This window comes from Onychomys torridus, chromosome 2 (genome assembly GCF_903995425.1).
Source record: "Onychomys torridus chromosome 2, mOncTor1.1, whole genome shotgun sequence".
In the NCBI taxonomy this organism is placed as follows: Eukaryota; Metazoa; Chordata; class Mammalia; order Rodentia; family Cricetidae; genus Onychomys; species Onychomys torridus.
The window spans coordinates 54,460,328-54,482,095 of record NC_050444.1 but is presented as its reverse complement, the minus strand read 5'-3'; the positions used below and the strand labels follow the sequence as shown (position 1 = coordinate 54,482,095).

Below are 21,768 nucleotides of genomic sequence, written 5' to 3'. Positions count from 1 at the left end.
AACTTGATGCTAGGTAGGCATCTGAGAGGAGGGAACCACAATTGAGAAAATGCCTCTGTAAGATCATGCTATAGGCAAGCCTGTAAAGCACTTTCTTGATTAGTTATTGATGGGGAAGGGCCCAGCCTATTGTGAGTGGGGCCGTCCCTGGGTTGGTAGTCCTGAGTTCTATAAGAAAGCAGGCTGAGCAGCTGGGCAATGGTGGCACACACCTTTAATCCCAGCATTTGGGAGGCAGAGGCAGGTGGATCTCTGTGAGTTCGAGGCCAGCCTAGTCTACAGAGCGAGTTCCAGGACAAGCTCCAAAGCTATACAGGGAAAACCCTGTTTCAAAAAACCCCCAACCAACCAATCAACCCACCAAAACAACAACAACAACAACAACAACAGAAAAGCAGGCTGAGCAAGCCATGAGGGGCAAACCAGTAAGCAGTTCCCCTCCATGGCCTCTGCATCAGCTCCTGCCTCCAGGTTCCTGCCCTGTTTAGGTTCCTGTCCTGATTCCTTCAGTGATGAACAGTGATGTGGAAGTGTAAGTTGGATAAACCCTTTCCTCTCCAACTTGCTTTTCGGTCATGGCATTTCATCACAGCTTAGAAACCCTAACTAAGACAATTCTATTTAAACATTTCTTCATACATACATATGAAAACAGGTTAAATTTACATAAATGTTTTTATTTGACAAAAATCAATCATATTTTCTTTTATAAAAAATATTTATTTATTTTATGTGTATGAGTGTTTTGCCTGGATATATGCCTGGGCACCACTTGCATGCTTGGTGCCTTGTGGGAGGCTAGCTGGGCAACTGGCTCCCACATTTTACCTCAGGGTACTCTTGAGGAGTGAGAGATAAGAGATTTAGGTAGAAGAATAGAGGGGAGAGAAACAGATAGAAATGCAGGATAACCTTCTGTCTCTTCTAAAGGGCTATTTATAAGAATGCCAAAGGGTGGGGCAAAAGACCTCCCCCTAGTACAGCCAAGTGCAAGCCCTTCCAAACACCTAGTAACAGTGCACGTGGTCAAGCAATCCTCTAACGCAGTTCTGCTGGGTAAAGCAAGCTCAGATCTCACTAGGAAACCTTTGTGGGCTCCACAAAGTGCAGTGGTCAAAAGAGGGAGTTGGCTGTCCTGGAACTAGGGTTATGAATGGTTGTAACCTGACATGTGGGTGCTAGGAATCATAACCAGCTCTCTTTCCAGCCTTGTCATATTTTCTTAGAAATTTGTTCTTCTTTCTCTTCTTTTTCTGCCTCATCCTTCTCCCTTCAAATTCTCCCTCTATGCTTCTTACCTCACACTTGAGGTAGCCTGTATCTATACTCCTGGATTTCTTTCCCATGCTCATATAATCATATGCATCTTATATACACATGTGTATATGTGTACATTTATGGCATTTTTATTTGGTGATTGAAAGTCTTACACTGACCTATGGATTGATTAACATGGGAAGTACTGGGGTCTTTCAATAATGAGTTTTCCAATTCCAGTTGGTTTTTCAAGTGAAATCTCAATGTGTGTTCCACACCTCAGATGCATGATTATCCTACCTCAGACCTCTCAAATATGTGGATTGTAGGCATGTGCTACCATGCCTGAGTTTTTCTTTTGAAATTGAGATTATCGCTGTGTTTCTAATGTTGACTTCAAACTCCTGGGCCTCCCTGAAAGCTGAAATTATATCTTGAGCCTCCATATCCAGCTCTGCTTTGTGTGTTTGTATGTGTGTTTTGTTGTGGGTTTTTTTGTTTGTTTGATTGTTTTTCCTTTAGATATACATGATTTCTGAAATTTTCCACTTTGCCATTTGAATAAAAATCTTTATTACTAAATATAAATGAAATTTATTTAAATGTAATTTAAGTAAATACTAAATATAATTTCTAAGATTGATATTCTTCAAAATCCATTTCCTCTTCTTTTTGTATTTTAAGATTATTTGATTTTTATTTACTTACTATTTTTAGATTTGCAAAACTGTTTACTTTAGGAATAATGAAAGTCTGAGGAAAGATAAAGTCTTCCAGAGTGGCTATCTTTTTTTCTTCCTTTTTTAAACTCTTATTGAGTCTTTGTGGATTTCACATCCTGCATCCCGATCCTGTTCATCTTCCCTCCCTTCACCTCTGCTCTCTGTCCCTGCAACTTCCTTCCCCAAACAAAAGAAAATACAATTTAAAAGAAAAGGAAAACTAAAATCTCCTCAGGGAAGCCACACTGTGACACTATGAGTCACACAGCACACCCTTCAGTCCATACACCTTTACTTGCAAGTGTTCACTGCAATGAACACTAGTTCAAGGCCTCTGGCTTCTGTTGGGTCCTCCCTGGGACTCCCCTTGGATATCCTGCTTTTGCCCTGTATCATGGAGACCTTTGGGTCTATAGGATCAGGCCCCTTTACATGCTCCAGCAGATCATAGATGGGGTGGATGCTGAGGTGGACCAACTCATAGTCCTGGTTCTGGGCCTGGGTGGTAGCTGGGTTGGTCAGCTTGCCAGTTCTTCCTTATCCTCATCATTGGGGCAAGCTCCCTGGCCCCTCCCTGGCTAGCTCACCTTATGCAGCAAGCAGCAAGGGGTGAGGCCAGTTCTCTTGCTCTCAGGCTCTGGGGCCAGCTCATTTATACCTACACCACCAGGGCCAGCTCTATTCTGTTGCCCAGGGAGGTTCAGGGGCCATTCTCCCAAATGTTGCAGCTGGTGAGGGGCAGGGACAGTTCTCTTACCTTCATGCCCCGGAGGCCAGCTCTCCCACTTGCCGCTGGTGAGGGACAGAGAGGGGGAGGGCATCTTTCCTTTCTCCCATGGCACTGCCTGGCAGCTGAGTGGGTGCAGGGTCAGTTCTTCCAATCTCACAGGTTTATTGGCATCTCTGACAACAGGGTCAGCTCTACTGTGAAGCCAGGGGAGGTGTAGTACCTGCTCTCCCATGTGCTGCAGTGGAGGAGGGGCAGGGCCAGTTCTCCAGCCTTCTTGACCCCAGGGGCAAATTTCCCACCTACATCAGGTGGGGAGGGGTAAGGGGAGCATCTCTCTCTTACCCATGCCACTCACTGACAGACAAGTAGTGAGGCCATCTCTCCCATACTCATGTTTTTGGGGGCAGCTTATAGGTTAGTAGTAGTCCTTAGCAATCAGTTACTGTGAAGGACCAGATACACCATACTTGCTGAGTTTGTGACATCTGGTACAATGCCTAGGTAGTAGTAAGACCTCAGAAAATATTATTTAATAGATGAATTTTAAATTAAAAATTGTCATTGTATATTTTAACTTTCATATCTGTAAGCCTTCCACATATTAGAAATCTTAGGTTACTAAGCATTGTAACCTCATTGAACCTTGAAAAGCATTATTTTTTCCAGGATAAACAGCATAATTTGTGTATACCACTTATACCTTGATTCTTTCTTAGATGACAAGCTTTATGGAGAAACAATTTACATTAACTTTTTCAAGTTTACAAGAATTCCATGAAGACATGGATTTCCAGATACATCTTATTGACAATGTTTCTGTGCCTGCCTAAACATGAGCACCACCCTGACCCGAAACAGTTTCCAAATATTCACTTGGCTGATTTCTCTTTATGTATGTTTCATCCTATAATGACAGCATGAGCAATATATGATGAGCACCTACTTTGCTTTCCCTGTTGATAGTTAATTCACTGAAAGACTCCCAGGAACATATTTTAAAATTTTCATATTGATACCTTCTGTGTAGAGAGATCAAGATACCATGGGGTGTCTCTACTTGCAGGGGGTGCACCTTTCCAAGGAATGAGACAGAAAACATAAACATCACAAAATTCTTTAGGCAAAATGTCAAATGACTGACTGACTGTGGAAACAGGAAAGGGAAAAGTCAGTGGGTGTCGGACTGCTAGAGAAAAGTTCTGGAGGAGTTGAACCTTATTTAAGATCATGTTAGATGTGAGATAAATAGGCCTCTCAATGAACAGAAGAAGAAGCAAGACTGTGGAATGCATTGTACAAATATGGAGACTAATAGGTGTCCTAGAATGTGGGAGACAAGAGGATGAGACATAAACTGAATGAGATTGTAGAGAGTTTGCATTTTGTTCAGAAGCTGATATTTCAGGGTGGTGGTAGTGCATGCCTTTAATCACAGCAGAGGCTGAGGCATGCAGATCTCTGTGATTTCAAGGCCGGCCTAATCTACAGAGTGAGTTCCAGGAGAGCTAGGGCTGTTACACAGAGAAACCCTGCCTTGAAAAACCAAAAAACAGAGAGAGAGAGAAAAAGACTGATATTCCTTGAAAAATCCAGTTTCAAGTGTGAAGCAAAGATATCAGGAGTCGTGTTGACTTAAGCAAAGAATCTGTGCTATTTATGAGCATGTGCCTTTATATGTTACATCCTTCAGTTTTATTAACCTCCTGTTTTCTGTATATTTCAGATGTGAATTTCTGACCATGGGAGATTGGAACTTATTGGGTGGCATCCTGGAGGAAGTTCACTCCCATTCAACTATAGTGGGGAAAATCTGGTTGACTATCCTCTTCATCTTCCGAATGCTGGTGCTTGGTGTCGCTGCTGAGGATGTCTGGGATGATGAACAGTCCTCCTTTGCCTGCAACACCCAGCAGCCAGGTTGCAACAATATCTGTTATGATGATGCTTTCCCTATCTCTTTGATCAGGTTCTGGGTTTTGCAGATCATCTTCGTGTCTTCCCCTTCTCTGGTGTATATGGGCCATGCACTTTATAGACTCAGGGACTTTGAGAAGCAAAGACAGAAGAAGAAGTCACACCTTAGAGCCCAGATGGAGGATCCAGAGCTTGACTTGGAAGAGCAGCAAAGGGTAGAGAGGGAGCTGAGGAGACTTGAGGAGCAGAAAAGGATTCATAAAGTCCCTCTGAAAGGATGTCTGCTGCGTACTTATGTCTTACACATCTTGACAAGATCTTTGCTAGAAGTAGGGTTCATGACAGGCCAATATATTCTCTATGGGTTTCAAATGCACCCTGTTTACAAATGCACCCGACCCCCTTGCCCCAATGCAGTGGACTGCTTTGTATCCAGGCCTACAGAGAAGACCATTTTCATGCTCTTTATGCACAGCATTGCTGCCTTTTCCTTGTTACTCAATATCCTGGAAATATTTCATCTGGGCATCAGGAAAATCATGAGGGCACTCGATGGGAAGTCCAGCAGTGGGAACACTGAGAACGAAACAGGCCCTCCATTCCATTCAACAAACTACACAGGGGCCCAGCCGTGTGTGGCTTGTTCTTCTTTACCTGAAAGATTCTCAGTACTTCAAGCCAACAACAAACAGCAAGTCATCAGAGTCAATATACCAAGGTCTAAAAGCATGTGGCAAATCCCACACCCCAGGCAACATGAGGTAGATGTTTCCTGTAGCAAAAGAGACTGGGCTGAGAAAGTTACCAACAATGGACAGCTCCATGTCCACAGCCCATGCCCCCATGATGGCAGTGCCAGAATTCAGCACCCAGGACAGCAACCACGCCGGTCCCTCTCTGGCCCAAGGCATGTAATCTCTCAGAGCTGGTTAGGTACAATGACAGCTTCTCCACACTGTCCACCATCTACATTAGGAACCTGGGAGCAATCCCAGGGTCCAGAGGCCTCAGGCAAACCTCTCACAGATCTTCAAAGTCACTTCCAAGGCAGTGACGGTAGTGCAAGAGAGAGTGGGGTCTGGGTAGACAGAACAGGCCCAGGCAGTCGCAAGGCCAGCTTTCTATCCAGGCTGCTGTCAGAAAAGGGACACCTGCACAGTGACTCAGGAAGCTCAAGGTCTCTGAATAGCTCCTGCTTAGATTTTCCACAAAGGGAAAACAGCCCTTCACCTTTACCATCAGCCACTGGGCACAGAGCATCAATGGTAAGTAAAGGCAGCCATGTTCATCCACCTCCTCACTCTCCCCTTTCACCCTACATGGGATAGATGTACATACATATGTGTTAAAAGAGAGGTGGGTTGAGAGAGAAATTAATTCATGAAAAAACAAATTCATTCATTCATTGCATTCAGTTAAACTCAATTCATTCATTTAATAAATGCACTTATAGAAAAATCACACTAATCATGATTATAAGTGATGGGTATGGTTAAAATACCATATCCTCCACTAAAATCCCCAGAGTACAGTTGCAAAAATGAGGCAGGTAAAAGTGCTGTGCTGGTGAAAAATGCCATGAGAGTGAGCCCATGGGCTGAAGATTGGAAGCAGGTGATAGGAAAATTGCTGACTGGGGACACTTCATGGGTGAAGTTACTTTGAACTGAATCTTGAAAGATGTTTCTTCAGAGCCAAGAGCACTATGGTACATGGAAGAAGGCTATACCATAGAAATGCAGTGCAGACAAACCCCTATAGCTGGTGTTTCTGGGGGAGCAGCTGTGGGTGGCCAGAGCATAAAAATAGTATGAAGGGTCAGAGACAGGGGTGACCAGAGAAATGGGCATGAAGGCCTTGCAGGGAGGAAATGCAAAACCAACAGAGGATGTGAAGAAGAGCGGAGGAGATGGTTCAGTTGGTTAAAAAACAAAACAAAACATGCATTATGGTAGCAGTCCACATGCCCCAGTTAGAAAGGATGACAATATTACTTCACAAGTGGGTCTAAGAGCATTAAAATCTTCAGTATTAGTACTGCCTTCATTAAGGATAAGTTTCACTGGGGAATTAGATGCATAGCTCAATGTTCTCCTGAATATCTGTGTGTTCATGGTAACATGCAGTGGTTACCACTAGCTTCAGCCAGCTATTGTATCAGACTTGTTTTTACCAGTTCCCATCTTTTCTTGAGTTATTACTGGATAGGTTCTGTAAAAAATTAGCTAATAAAGCAATCACACAAAAAGTATGTGCATGTCCATGCATGTACATACATATTCATGTATGTGTGTTGGTTGAGGTGCTGGGAAGATGGCTGTACTGGTAAAGTACTCACAGAGTTCCAATTCCCAATACCCACATAAAAAGCTGGAGTGGCAAAATGCATTTGTAATCCTAGCTATGGGGAGGTGGAGACAGAGGTTCTTTGAGGTTTGTTGGCCTGCTAATCCTGCCAAATCAGAGAGCTCTGGGTTTAGTGAGAGAACCTGTCTCAAAAAATAAGGTGGAGGGTGATAGAAAATGACATTCTATATCAATCTTTATCCTCTATATACTGTGCATGAGCCCACACCCAACATCTACACACTCATGCACAGACTCGATGAGAAAGCTTGTCTGTCAAAGTGTAGAGAATCACTCAGAGTAGACATTATTTGCAAGCTTGAGTTGCCCTCATCTAAGTAAGGAGGCCATACACTGTTGATTTAATTCCTCTGGCAGTAAAGACCATATATTTCCCAAAGATGAGAACCAGCATTGCACTGCTTTTTTTTTTTTTTTTAGATTTATTTATTTATTATGTATACAGAAGAGAGTGTCAGATCTCATTACAGATGGATGTGAGCCACCATGTGGTTGCTGGGAATTGAACTCAGGACCTCTGGAAGAGCAGTCAGTGCTCTTAACCTCTGAGCCATCTCTCCAGCCCCTAAATCTTTTTTTTTTTTTTTTTTTTTTTTTTTTTTTTTTTTTTTTTTTTGAGACAGGGTTTCTCTGTGTAGCTTTGTGCCTTTCCTGGAACTCATTCTATAGACCAGGCTGGCCTCGAACTCCTAAAGATCCGCCTGGCTCTCCCTCCCGAGTGCTGGGATTAAAGGCATGCGCCACCACCGCCCGCCCGGCCTCATTGCACTGGTTTTAATGTTCTCTGAAAAGCCACTGTGAGGGAAACTTTGCATAGTCACCATAAAGCACAGTGAATATCTATTTTAGTTTCTTTGTGGTTTAGAAACAAAGGATGACATTTGTTTTAATGATTGCTCTCAACCGGCAGGGGTTGTTTTTGTTTCCATTAAAATGAAAAGCTCTCCTTAGTTGAGCTCACTTGGTTGAATTCACACCCACATTTCTTCTTTGTCTCACTCTTTGTGCCAACAAATGCATTCTTCTAACACAGTTCAAACTTCCTTTGTGTCTACAGACACTATTTTATTATACAAAACTAGACTAGATGAGGACGCTCCTGCTTAGACTGTTACTAAAAAGCTCTCTCAAACCAACACTCACTTCTTGTTAATGGCTATGTTTAGGATCAGTGTATGAGTTCTTGACACCCTAATGTAGCATGAATCTTAAAATTTCTTATTAATAAAACAAACCTGGAGCCAGGTATTGGGGGTGAACGCTGGAAGATCAAAGAAGCAGAACAAGCCACAGCTACCTCACCTCACCAATTCCTCAGCTGATCCTGTTTTCTCAGACTGGAAGACTCTGAGTCCTCATCCAGATGGATCTCAGCTGAATTGTGCTGCTCAAAACTTAAAAGCTTACCCAGCCAAAATGCTTCTAGTTTCTTGTAGTCACGCCTTATATATCTTTCTGTTTTTGCCATCACTTCCTAGGATTAAGGGCTCACTTCTTGGGATTAAAGGCACGTGTCACCGTGCCTGGCTGTTTCCAGTGTGGCCTTGAACTCACAGAGATCCAGACGGATTTCTGCCTCTGGAATGCTAGGATTAAAGGCATGTGCTACTACTGCCTAACCTCTATGTTTAATATTGTGGCTGTTCTGTCTCTGACCCCAGATAAGTTTATTAGGGTGCACAATATTTTGGGGAACACAATACCACCACACCCTAAGCCAGATTGGAAAAAGGATCTTAGTTGTGCCCACTGATTAAAGTCATCTGGGTACTTTAAAGACTTTATGCTTAGGACTCATCCAGTTGTAATTAAAAATGAACCCCTGTGAGTGGGGGGCATAGACAGCCGTCAGTATCTTTAAGACTCCTATGCTAATTGCAATGTGCAGCCCAGGTTAACATCATTGCTTTAGAGTAACTTTCTCAGTGAGTGCCTCTTCTCATCTGCACTGGGGAAGTCAGCAAGACAACTTTCATCACTTTTCTTGGACCTCCTTCCATCCGAGACATTGAATTTAGCAGGTATTTTAACCCTTCAGCTCCTCTTCTGGAAGAAGACGGCAAAGCTCAGAGGCCTAGAGATAAGATGAAATGGATAGGCCATTTTTCATCTTTTATTCTTCCCTGCATGAACTTTATTGTATTCACATACAATAAATAGCTTCAAATAGCTTGAACTGAGGAAAAGCACCACTAGCCTCTTTATCAACACAGGACATAGGACGGGAATACAGTTTAATTGTAGAGCATTTGCCTGGCATGCACCAGGCTCTGCAGCACCACCACCAAGATCCCCCAACACAAAATAGGAAAGTCGAATCCAGCATTGTATATGTCAGTGTTCATTACTGTGTTGAAATGCCTTAGAAAGGCTCATTTCATAAGTTATAATTCACAAAAAGAACTCCATTTAGCTCACAGTTATAGATGTTCATAGACATGGCCCCATCACCGGCTCATCTCTGGTGAGGGCACTACAGCTTTGTCACATCTTTGATGCTCATGCATGGTTTTTTGTTTGTTTGTTTGTTTGTTTGTTTGTTTTTTTCCAAGACAGGGTTTCTCTGTGTAGCTTTGTGCCTTTCCTGGAACTCACTTGGTAGTCCAGGCTGGCCTCGAACTCACAGAGACCTGCCTGGCTCTGCCTCCTGAGTGCTGGGATCAAAGGCATGCACCCAGTCGCACATGCATGTTTAAGGAACACTCCTATCTTTTTTTTTTTTTTTAAAGATTTATTTATTATGTATACAGTGTTCTGCCTGCATGTTTGCCTTTAAAAGACAGTAAGCTAGATAGTGGTGGCTCATACCTTTAATCCTAGCACTTGAGAGGTAGAGGCAGTCAGATCTCTGAGTTCAAGGCCAACCTGGTCTATAGAGCGAGTTTCAGGACAGCCAGGGCTACACAGAGAAACACTTTATCAACAAACAAAACAAAGCAAACAAAACAAAAAACCCATATACGTTGACCAAGTTGGTTTTATTCTAGAGATACAAGGTTGGTTCAATATATGCAAACTGAGTATAATTTAGCATAAAAGCAGACCTAAGAGCAGAAACCATATGATCATTTCAATGATACAGAAAGAGCAACCAAGTTCAACTTTCATGATAAAAGACTTGTAGAAACTAGGAATAAAAAGAGCATACTTTAACATAATAAGGAACATACTTTAATGTGATATACCAAACCCATAGCCAACTGTGGTACTGGCTCCTATTAACTCATATATTTGAATACTTGATCTCCAGTTTGTGGAACTGTTTGTGAAGGATTAGGAGGTGTGGCCCTGTTGGAGAAGGTGTGTCAGTGGGGGGGTGGACTTTGAGGTTTCAAAAAGACTACAGCCATTCCCAATGTCTCCTTCTCTCTGCCTCATGCATGTAAGCTCAATATGTAAGCTCTTGGCTACTGTTCCAGCACCATGCCTGCCTGTCTGCTTGCTGCCATGCTCTCAGTCATGATAGGTTCTAGCCATAGACTCTAATCCTCTGAAACTATGAGTCCCCAAATAATGCTTTCTTTTATAAGTTGCCTTAGTCATGATGTTTCATCACACAATAGAAAAGTAACTAAGACCTCAAGATTATACTAAATATGGAAAAACTGAGAGAATTTTCTCTAAAATCTAGGAGAAAATAAAAGCACTCATTTCTTTCCACTCTTATTCAATACAGTGCTCAATGTCTTAAGCAGAGCAATAAGACAAGAATGTAAAAGAAATACAAATAGGAAAGGAAGAAGTCAAATTATCTTATTTGCAGCTGGCATGGTTCCATACTTAGAAGACGCAATAGATGCCACCAAAAAAAAAAAAAAAAAAAAAAAAAAAAGCCTCTCAGGCCTGATAAACACCATCAGAAAATTAAAGAAGATACACCAGAAGATGGAAAGATGTCCAGTGTTCATAGAGAAGCAAAGTTAATAGCACAAAATGATTATATCACTGAAAGCTGTCTACAGATTGTCAAGGCAATTCCCATAAAAATTCCATTGGCATTATTCACAGAATTGGGAAAGAAAACCAACTATTCACACGGAACCTAAAAGTCCCTGACTAGCTAAGCCAATCAGTAGAAAGCATTGTGGAACATCAAATAATATTACAGGGCATGGCACTTGCATGCAAGCAGACATCTAGACCAGGGGCATAGAAAACCCAGAAATTAAGCCACACAGTCATAGCTACCTCATTTTTGACAAAATTGTCAAAAACATACACTGGTGAAAAGACAATATCTTTACTAAATGGATTTCCATATGCAGAAAAATGAAAATAGAACCACATCTCTCATTCTCTAGAAAAATCAGCTCAATGTATCAAATACCTTAATCTAAGACTCAGACTTTCAAACTGCCGGGGACACTATAGATGAAACACTTCAAGATATAGGCAAAAGCAAGGATTTTCTGAGAGACTTTGGCAGTACAGGGAACAACCCTAAGAGTCGGTCAGTAGGGGTTATGTAAGATTAAGAAGTTTCCACACACAAAGGAAACAGTCATTGGAGCAAAAAGCCTCCAGAATGGATGACAAGTTTTACCAACTACACATCAGCCAGGGATTGATATCAAGGATATATAAGAAATGACAAAGGCTGGAGAGATGGCTCAGTGGTTCAGAGCACTGGCTGCTCTTCCAGACGTCCTGAGTTCAATTCCCAGTAACCACATGGTGGCGCATAATCATCTATAGTCGGATCTGATGTCCTCTTCTGGAATACAGGTGAACATGCAGATAGAGCACTCATGTTCATATAAATAAAATAAATAGGTGGATCTTACAAGAATGACACAAATTAAACACACACAAAAACCATCCAATCAATAAACAAGCCAATGAACTGAACAGACAGTTCTCAAAAGAAATACAACAGCCAATAAATTCTTGAAAAAGTGTTCAACATCCTTAGCCAGTAGAGAAATGAAAACTAAAACTGCTTTGAGTTTCCATTTCACCCCAGCCAGAATGTCTGTCATCAAGCAAACAAATGCTAGGGAGGATGTGGGAAAGAGGAACTCTTCTGTGTTGTTGATGAGAACGTAAACTTGTGCAGATACTGTTTAAATCCAGTATGGAAGTGACTCAAAACCTGAAACTATCACAGCCATGTGACTTGGATATGCTGTTCCTGAGTCATATGGTGGACTTTAAGTCAACATACCACAGAGATACGGAACCATGGTTATAGCTTTTCTTTTCACAAAAGTGAGGAAATGGAACCAGTCCAGAGGTCCATTACAGATAAATGAATACATAATGTCAGGGTGTTCTGTGTTGTGTGGGTTGACCGAAGAAAGAGGTCACTCAAAGATGAATTTTAGGCTCACTGGCAGCAGAGAGGAACAGTTTCTATAAACTGTACCCCAAACAGCTAATCAAAGGCATATTTATTGATTGTTACACAGAAGTTATTTTTTGGGTAAAACAAGTTCTTCATACCAAAGCCCCTGATCTAATCTATATGTTTTCCTAAGGAAAACTGTGCTGTTTGCAGTACCCAATAATGCAAGATGCTCCAGGTGTGCCAGGATAGTCTTGTGATCCAAGTCATGCAATGGATGGAAAAGTCCTTCAGAAAAACCACTCTGTAGTTAACAGAGAACAACCACTGTTTTCCACAGTGATTCTTCCAGGTTTAAGTACTTCTAGAAAACATCTATTCATTCTGATGTTTACCTAGATACAGTGAAAAACAACTGCTTCATTCTAATGTTTACCCTAGATACGATGACTCGAGTAGTCTTCCTACTACAACATAATATGTTGTCTACATACACAGTGGAATTTTATGCAGATATAAAGAAAACATGAAATCATGACATTTTCAGGAAAACAAGTACAACTGGAACTCATTACAGTAAGTGGTATAAGCCAGACTCACAAAGCCAAATGTCACATTTTCTCTCACATGCAGAACCTAGATTTTAAATTTATATATACATGAATATATATATGTGTATCTTTATATGTGTTTGTAGGTCATGAAACTAGAAAGGGGCTCATAAAAGAAAAGGAAGGACTTACAAAGGGAAGTGGGAAATAGAGAGGGTAATAGGAAAGGAGAAAGGGACTCACTGGGAGAAGAGAGGGAACTGGCTGGAGCTGGAAAGGGCAATGGGGGAGGAAACAAATGTGAATGAAGTATAATGCCACATCCGTGCCAAGAGGCCACCATGAAACCTAGTTATCTGCATGCTAACCTAAAGAATTAGTTTAATACATAGACACAATAACATATACAATAACAAAACCCCTCTAAAGATGGGAGATGATGTATATGTATATATATATGTATATGTGTGTATGTATATATATATATATATATATTAGCCAGCACAGAAGGGAATTTTTTTGTCTCAAAATTTTTTTCTTGAGACAAGGTCTCTCTACAAAGTCTGGCTCTCCCAGAACTCACCATGTAGACCAGGCCAGCCTGGAACTCTCAGAGATCCACTTGCTTCTCCTTCCCAACTGCTGGGATTAAAGAGTATCCACTATACCTCGCTGCCACCTCCTCCTCATCATCACCATTACAATTTGATGTTTTATGTTTCAAATTCTATTTTTGTTTTTTTGTTCTCTTTCCATTTTTATTGATTCTTTGAGAATTTCACATCATGCACCCCAATCCCACTCACCTCCCAGTCCCTCCATATCCACCCCTCACTCTTGTAGTGCCCCCCAAAGGAAAGCTAAAAAGAACAGAAATAAAATAAAAATAAACAATAATAAAAAATTTAAAAAAAAAAAGAAAAACACTTTGTTCCTCCATCTTTCCTACCTCTCTATCTCCTCTTCATTCATCTTAGTGGCACAGGGAGCTGCTGTGTATCACGGAGTATACTCTTTTGTCCACACAGCTTTACTTGCAAATGTTCATTGTGTAATGAGTTGTTGGTCAGGTTCATGGCTTTCATACACCACCAATACTGGAACCTCACTGACATTCCTCTGCTGTTGCCCAAGTCATGCAGATCCTGTGGCTATGGTTCCCTGGATCAATCCCTTCACACACCCCAGCAGGTCATAGGTGGGGTAGATGTTGGGGTATTCCAATATGTGCTTGGGTCTGCCTCAACATTATGAACAAGGATATTTAAAGGAAGATTTATTCTGGTTTATTAAACTTCTGGCCTAGAAACTTTCATTATTTATCAACTGCTAAAGAAGAGGAGGAGGAAAAGAAGGAGAAGGAAAACAGAACAAAATAAGTGAAGACAGGTCTCCCACTTTAGTGAGGGCCTGGTTGCAGTCTAGACAGGCTTCCTTGCTGTTCATCCATGATAACTTCCATGTTTTGGATAAAGAAGTGAGTTACTTGTACCAAGTGGCACAATTAAGTTTGGAGATACACAGTTCCTGGTGTAGCAGGAATCTTAAAAGTTCTTATTAATAAAATCAAACCTGAGGCCAGGTATTGGGGTGAATGCTGGAAGACCAGAGAAGCAGAACAAGCCACAGCTACCTCACCTCACCAATTCCTCAGCTGATCCTGTTTCCTCAGACTGGAAGCCTCTGAGTCCTCATCCAAATGAATCTCAGCTGAACTGTTGATCAAAAGCCTAAAAGTTTAACCAGCCAAATGCTGCTAGTTTCTGGTCTTCACACCTTATATATCTTTCTGTTTTTGCCATCACTCCCTGGGATTAAAGGCTCACTTCTTGGGATTAAAGGCGAATTACTGTGCCTGGCTATTTCCAGTGTGCCCTTGAACTCACAGAGATCCAGAGGGATTTCTGTCTCTGGAATGCTAGGATTAAAGATGTGAGTGCCACCATTTTCTAGCCTCTGTATCTAGTTCTCTGACCCCAGATTTATTTATTTATGTTTTTATATAATATATAAATTATTATATATTATATATTTATTAATATATATATTTATTAGGGTGCACAGTATTTTGGGGAACACAATACCACCACATCCTAGGACACAGCTTAGGGCTAAGTTAATATTTATTGGTTTTGTGAATATGCTCAAATTTTGTCCTAAGACTGTCTGCTTCAATCCAAGTGAAGATGCACGAAGAGACCACCAGAGACAGAAACTCTCTGAAATTGCAAAAGCAAGGTTTATTGAAACAGTTCAAGCCACGAGGTAGGGACCTAATCAAGCCATCCAACACAGTAGAGGCTGGAGGAGGTGCCCGCCCCTCTGCAAGCTCAGTTTTTAAAGGCAAAAACCATAAAGTTACATCATTTAGGGGCGCTAGAACGGGTACAATTCTGATTGGTTCAAGTTTCAGGGGCTTTCCAGAATTTCTGTGTTATCTTACTTTGTAGTTTTAACCAGCTGTTTGTCAAACTTTATAGAATACCTCTGGCATTGGGGCATTCTGTGGTCAATCAATTGCTACCAGATAGTCCTTCAAACATCCTGACTTTGTACTTTTGACCATCTCCGGCATTGGGGCATTCTATGGTTAATCAGTTGCTACCAGATGGCTCTTCAAACATCCTGACTTTGTCCTGGGACCTATGTCAGCAGCTCTGAGAATTTTGAAACTCAGGCCTGTTTCAAGTTGGGGTGAGGGGCTTGCTTGAAATGGGGGTGTTTTGGTTCCTCACAAGTTCAACCTCCCATGTTTCATTGCTGCTCCTTGCTCATCCTGTGGAGGCCAGAAGAGGACTTCCGACACCCTGAAGCTTGAGTTATAGATGGCTATAGATGAGCCACCCGATATGATACTGGGAGCTGAATTCCAGTCCTTTGCAGGAGCAGCAAGTGCCCTTAACCACTGAGCCATCTTTCCAGCCACAAATGGAATTACTATATTTGAATTACTTTCTGTATAAACTGAGGGTTTGGGCACCAGATGAATAAACTGGGGACATGACTGCCCCAAGGTGTGGTTGAGGGGAAGGTTTTTATTGTGCTTACGAGGAGGGAGAGAAGAGCCAGAGGCATCTGGAACAGTTCAGAGCAGAGGGAGGAAAGTGGTAACACAGCCAGCAGGCTGGAAGGGGCCATGGGGGCGGGTAGGAGAGTGAGAAAGGAGGAGACCAAGGGAGGAAGACGAAAGAGAGAGGGACTAAGGGAGTGCAGAGCTGAAATGGCAGGGTTATAAGGGAATGAGAAGTTGGGGGAGGAAAACCCCTAAACTGGAGAAGTTTAGGGCGGGGGTGGGTGAGAGAGGTGAGAGATCCACAGGTATGTATCTGTGATACCCAGGAGGCCTGGAAGCCAGCATGAGCTTTCATACGCTAATAGGTGCCACAGCCTATTTCTTTTTGTTTGTTTGTTTTTCTAGACAGGGTTTTTCTGTGTGACCCTGGCTGTCTTGGAACTTGCTCTGTACAGGCAAGTGCTGGGATTAAAGGCATGGGCCACCACCACCTGGCTTGTCCTGAGTTTCTTTTGGACTTGACCCTTTCCCCTTTGAAGATCAGGCTAACTGAAGATCAGTTACAATGGGGTTTAAGGAAAGGCTGTCCTGTGTTTGGAATTTGGACACAACAGTGGAAAGAGGAGAAAGGAGGGGCTGTGGCAGGCAGGAGTCAGTTCTTTCCTACTAAGGCTAGTGGGCAGAACCATTTCCATGATGCACTCTGGGACTGGGGAACCGTACAGAGCTACACTGTGCAGCAGGCTTTGGGTCCCTGTTGCTTATGACATAGATCTCCAAGTGGATGGGCAGACTTGATTTCACACACCTTTTGAGTCTATTTCTCAAATCTCTTTCAGAACATGCTTCTAGAACTTTCATCTATTATGAAAAAATAATGCACCATCTAGAGGATGAAAACTCTGCCTTTGTCGCCTCAAACTAGAAGAACTTTGCATTGCTCGCAGGGGAGTTTGGCTCTGAAGTGTCTTCCCAGGCTGTGGTGTTAAAGGCTTGATCTTGGAGACTGTGGAGCCTTTAAGAGGTCCTCATGAAAACTCTGAGGTCACTGGAGATGTGCCCTTGAAGGAAATATGGGACTGCAGCTCCTCTCCTTTCTTTTTTCTTTTTCTTTGTCTTTGTCTTTTTTCTTTTCTTTTCTTTTCTAAGAGACAGGAGCTCTCTACTTAGCCCTGGGCTGTCCTGGAACTCTAATGCAGAGCGTCTGTCCTCGAACTCACAGATCCACTTGCCTCTCCCTCTCAAGTGCTGGGACTAAAGGCATGGCTACCATGCCTGGCTCCCTTCTCTTTTCTTTTGCAGACTGGCTATAAGGTAAGTTTTGTCACGTGCTCCCTCCAAGATGTGCGGCCTCACCACAGCCCCAAAAGTGATGAGTTCAACCGGCCATGTGCTGAAACATCTAAACCTGCGAACAAAAGCAACCCTTTCACTTTGTAAGTTAAATTATCTTGGGTATTTGTTGCAGCAAGTGACTAACACACCTGGCAGGTGGTGGCAGCCTCTTACAGCTCTGCCTGCTCATGTTGCTTGAGGCAGGTCAGAAGATCAACTGGGAAGGAATTATGAGTACAAAAAAAAAAATCTACAGACAACTGCTCATAACTCCTGCGCTAAGGATTGCCATCCCCCTTTCCTACTCCCGTCAGCCCAGTGACACCCAAAGGGCACCCAGATCTGTGGCAGCAGACAGGAGTCCTTCTAACATGGATCCAGAGCAAGATGGATGTCCAAACTCAACCTGGGCTTGAGTCTACTTCATGTATGTAAGGGAGAGGCTGGCAAACAATTTCTCATGTGATTTCTCTCATCCGTTCACTTTGTGAGCATGAAGCAAATGAAATTCTAATCTGTAAATGCTACAGAAACTAAGCATGACTTAAACATTGTCAAATACATCCATGATCTGGTTATATCCCTGCTGCCACCACTCATTGTCAGTGATAATAAATGTTGGCTGTGACCCAAAAATTATTTCTAGGGGTTACCAGGAGGCACTATCTCACCTCCACCCTCCTTGTGGTCATGAGCTATCTAGGGGAGAAGCTTCGGAAGACATTTGGCTCCCACAGTGCATAGTGGCATGGTGGGTCATGGAAGGAGTTATACAGCTCTTTAATCTTCTATCACATGACCAGATTGCCATGAAACACTAGCCATATACCCTGTGATAAAGACTCCAAGTCATAAGAAGAATCAATGTGGTTCAAAGTTGTGAACCTCTATCATCTAATCCATGTCCTGTGTGCTGGGTAGTTGTATGTTAACTTGATACAAGCTAAACTCATAGGGAACCTCAATTAAAAAAATATTTCCATGAGATCAGGCTGTAGGCAAGCCTGTAAGGCATTTTCTTAATTAGTGTTCAATGTGAGAGGGCCCAGCCCATTGTGGGTGGTGCCATCCCTGGACTGGTGGTGCTGGGTTCTATAAGAAAGCAGGCTGAGCAAGCCACAAGGAGCAAGCCAGTAAGCAGCACTCTTCCATGGTCTCTGCATCAGCAGCTGCTTCCAGGTTCATGCCCTGATTTCTTTCATGATGAACAGTGACACGGAAGTATAAGCTGAATAAATCTTTTTCTCCCAACTTGCCTTTTTGTCATGGTGTTTCTTCACAGCAACAGAAACCCTAAGACATTCTGTGAGGTAAATATTCACAGGATGGTCATGTGTTACATGGCTCACAGAGAGTTTCACTTACCCTGTACCTGCCTTGTAAGTGCCTGGCCTCTCCCTCTCCTCCTCTCCCTTCCTCCCTCCCTCCCTCCTTCCCTTTCTTCCTTTTGTGCTTGTAATTTTTTTTTGTTTGTTTTTAAGACAGAGTCTCACTATATAACTCTTTTCTGCCTGGCCTGAAACCCAATAGTTAGCCCAGGCTGGACTGGAACTCACTCCTCTGCCTCCCAGGTGCTGGGATTAAAGGCACACACCACCATTCTCAGAGCTTGTTAGCTTTCGTCAACTTGACACAAATCTAGACACATCAGAGAAGAGAGAATCTCAAATGAAGAAATGCCTCCATCAGATTGGCCTGTGGGCAAACCTCTGGGGCATTTTCTTGATTAATGAATGATGTGAAAGGGCCAAGCCCTCTGTGGGCAGTGCCACCCTTGAGCAGGTGGGCCTGGGGTGTATAAAACTGTAAACTGTAAGCTAAAATAAACCCCTTCCTCCCCAAGTTGGTTTTGATCAGTGTTTTAGTACAGCAACAGAAATGTTACTCTAAGACCCTTTCCCTTTCTTCCTTTCTTCTTAGGCTTGTCCGCTTACCTTGTGAGTCTCTCCTCTCCCTTCCACTCTCCCTCTCGCCCTCCCTCCTTCCTCCTCTCTCCCTTTCTTCCCTCCTTCCCCTTTCTTTCTCCCTTCCAACATGATCTCAGTATGTCGCCCAGGCTAGCCTTCAACTCTTGGCCTCAAGTGGTCTCTCTGTCTCATTCTCCCAAGTACTTGGAAATGCCACAGGTACCTACCACGATATCTGGCTTGGGGATTCATTACTTCTCACGGAAGTAACTTCAGCATCTACTTCTTAACTAACCCCTCTCCCCATCCCACCTTTCTGTTTCAGTCCTGTGATTACAGCAACACATAATACTGGCTTGGATAGATTTTTATTTATTTTATGATTTTTTAGTTAACGTTTTTTGTAGGTGTACAAAGTAATAGGTTTCACGTGACATTTTCATCCATAAATACCATATGCTTAGCTCATCAGCAATTGCCCTCTCCGGTCTCCCTATCACCCTTCCTTGTTTGCACATCACCCTCCTATCTATTGGCCCTCCTCTTCCATCCAAATGTGTGTGTGTGTGTGTGTGTGTGTGTGTGTGTGTGTGTGTGTGTACTGTGTGTGTGTGTGTGTACTGTGTGTGTGTGTGTGTGTACTGTGTGTGTGTGTGTGTGTACTGTGTGTGTGTGTGTGTACTGTGTGTGTATGTGTGTGTGTGTGTGTGTACTGTATGTGTGTGTGTGTGTGTGTGTGTGTACTGTGTGTGTACTGTGTGTGTGTGTGTGTGTACTGTATGTGTGTGTGTGTGTGTGTGTACTGTGTGTGTACTGTGTGTGTATATGTGTGTGTGTGTGTGTACTGTGTGTGTGTGTGTGTGTGTGTGTGTGTGTGTGTGTGTGTGTGTGTTTAAAGCTAGATTCTGAAAATGAGTGAAAACATGGTATTTGTCTTCCTGAGTCTGGCTTATTTTGTCCAATACAGTGATCTCCAGTTTTATTCATTTTTCTGTAAATAACATACTTTTGTTCCTTACGACAGAATCAAACTCCTTTGTGTATGTACACCACATGTTTGTATTGATTCATCTGTTGTGTAACTAGGCTGTTCCATATCTTGGGTATTGTGGAGAGTATTCAAGAATAAATACAAATGTGCAATTGTTACAAGTTGATCTTTTTTTTTTTTTTTTTCCCAGAGCTGAGGATCGAACCCAGGGCTTTGCGCTTGCTAGGCAAGGGCTCTACCACTGAGCTACATCCTCACCCCAAAGTGGATCTTACAGTAGTTTTCATTTTCTGAGGCCCATCCACACTGATTTCCACAGAGGGCTTACCAAGTTACATTCCCACGAGCCATAGTCAAGAACTCTCCTTCACCTACCCTCACTAAAATTGGTTGTTTGTTTTCTTGGCCAGGGTGGGATGAAATCTCAATGTAGTTTTGATTTGCATTTTCCTGATGATTAAGAATGTTGAACATTTTTTTTTTCTCATCTAATGGTCACTTATTTGTACTTCTTTGCTCATTTAATGATTGGATGCTCTGTTTAAATTGTGTGGGGGGTAGGTGAGTGGGTATGCACATGTGCACTGAGCACATGTGCAGAGGCCACGGTAGGGCATCAGGTATCCTTTTTTATTGTCATCCACCTCAGTCCTTCAAGGCAAGGTCTTTTCCTGGACTCGGAACTTGTGTGTTTCAAGTAGGCTGGCAGCCAGCAAGCCTCAGCGATCCTCCTATCCCTGCTCCCCTCAGGATTGGGGTTACAGGTTTGCACGGGGACCACGCTTGTTATGTGGGTCCTGGGACTCTAACTCTGGCCCTCACATTTGTGAAAGTGCCTTTATTTGCTGAGCCATCTCTTCAGCCCTTAAAAACAGTGTTTTTGAAACAGTACGCTGGCAGGTAAGGGCGCCTACCATCAAGCCTGGCTGTTCACTTTTCACTCAGCCAGCCTCAGATTGGTGATTCTCCTACCACAGTCTCCTGAGAAGCTAGGATTCCAAGGGTGCCTCACAATAGTAGGTGTTCTTTGTCAGAGACGTGCATGCTAGATGCATCGTCAATCCAGGAAATCAACTTCCTCCTTCCCTCCCTGTCCTGGTTGGTTTCTGTCAACTTGACACAAACTAGAGTCGTGTGTGAAGAGGGGACCTCGACCGAGGGATTGTCTGCGTCTGACTGGACTGTGGGCATTTTCTTGATTGCCAATTAATATTGGAAGGTCCAGCCCACTGTGCACAGGACCACCACTGGGCAGGTGGTCTAGACTGTATAAGGAAGATAGCTGAACAGGCCAGAAGAATTGAACCAATTCCTCCATGGTGTCTGCTTCACTTCCTGCCTTGAGTCCTGCCCTGGCTTCCCTCAGTAATGGACTATTACTTAGAAGTCTAAAGATGAAATAAACCCTTTCCTTTCCAAGTTGCTTTTGGTCAGTATCTTATCACAGTAATATAAAGCAAGCTGGAATAATCCATTTTTCTTTCTTTACAGTAATGGAAATTGAATTCAAGGCTTTGTACATAGTAGACAAGTATTGTACTACTGAGCTACATCTTATAACTGGTCTTTATATTGCTAGTTCTCTAATAATGACAAGGGAGACTTTTTTTTCTTGCTTGTTTTTTGAGACAGTGTTTCTCCATGTAGTTTTTGTGCCTGTCCTGGATCTTGCTCTGTAGACCAGGCTGGCCTTAATT

The 21,768-nt window shown here is 42.6% G+C and overlaps 1 protein-coding gene across 1 annotated transcript; it reads left to right on the top strand.

Annotated features, from left to right (window-relative positions):
• Nucleotides 1–4,448: 4,448 nt before the first annotated feature.
• Nucleotides 4,449–5,963, top strand: Gja10 (gap junction protein alpha 10). Its single transcript, XM_036177266.1, has one exon. The coding sequence runs from the start codon at nucleotides 4,449–4,451 to the stop codon at nucleotides 5,949–5,951; it is 1,503 nt and encodes a 500-aa protein (XP_036033159.1). The 3' UTR covers nucleotides 5,952–5,963.
• Nucleotides 5,964–21,768: the final 15,805 nt, after the last annotated feature.

What these genes read in the sequence shown, in the direction of transcription:
- Gja10 (XM_036177266.1), top strand. Translation starts at nt 4,449, where the DNA reads ATGGGAGATTGGAACTTATTGGGTGGCATCCTGGAGGAAGTTCACTCC.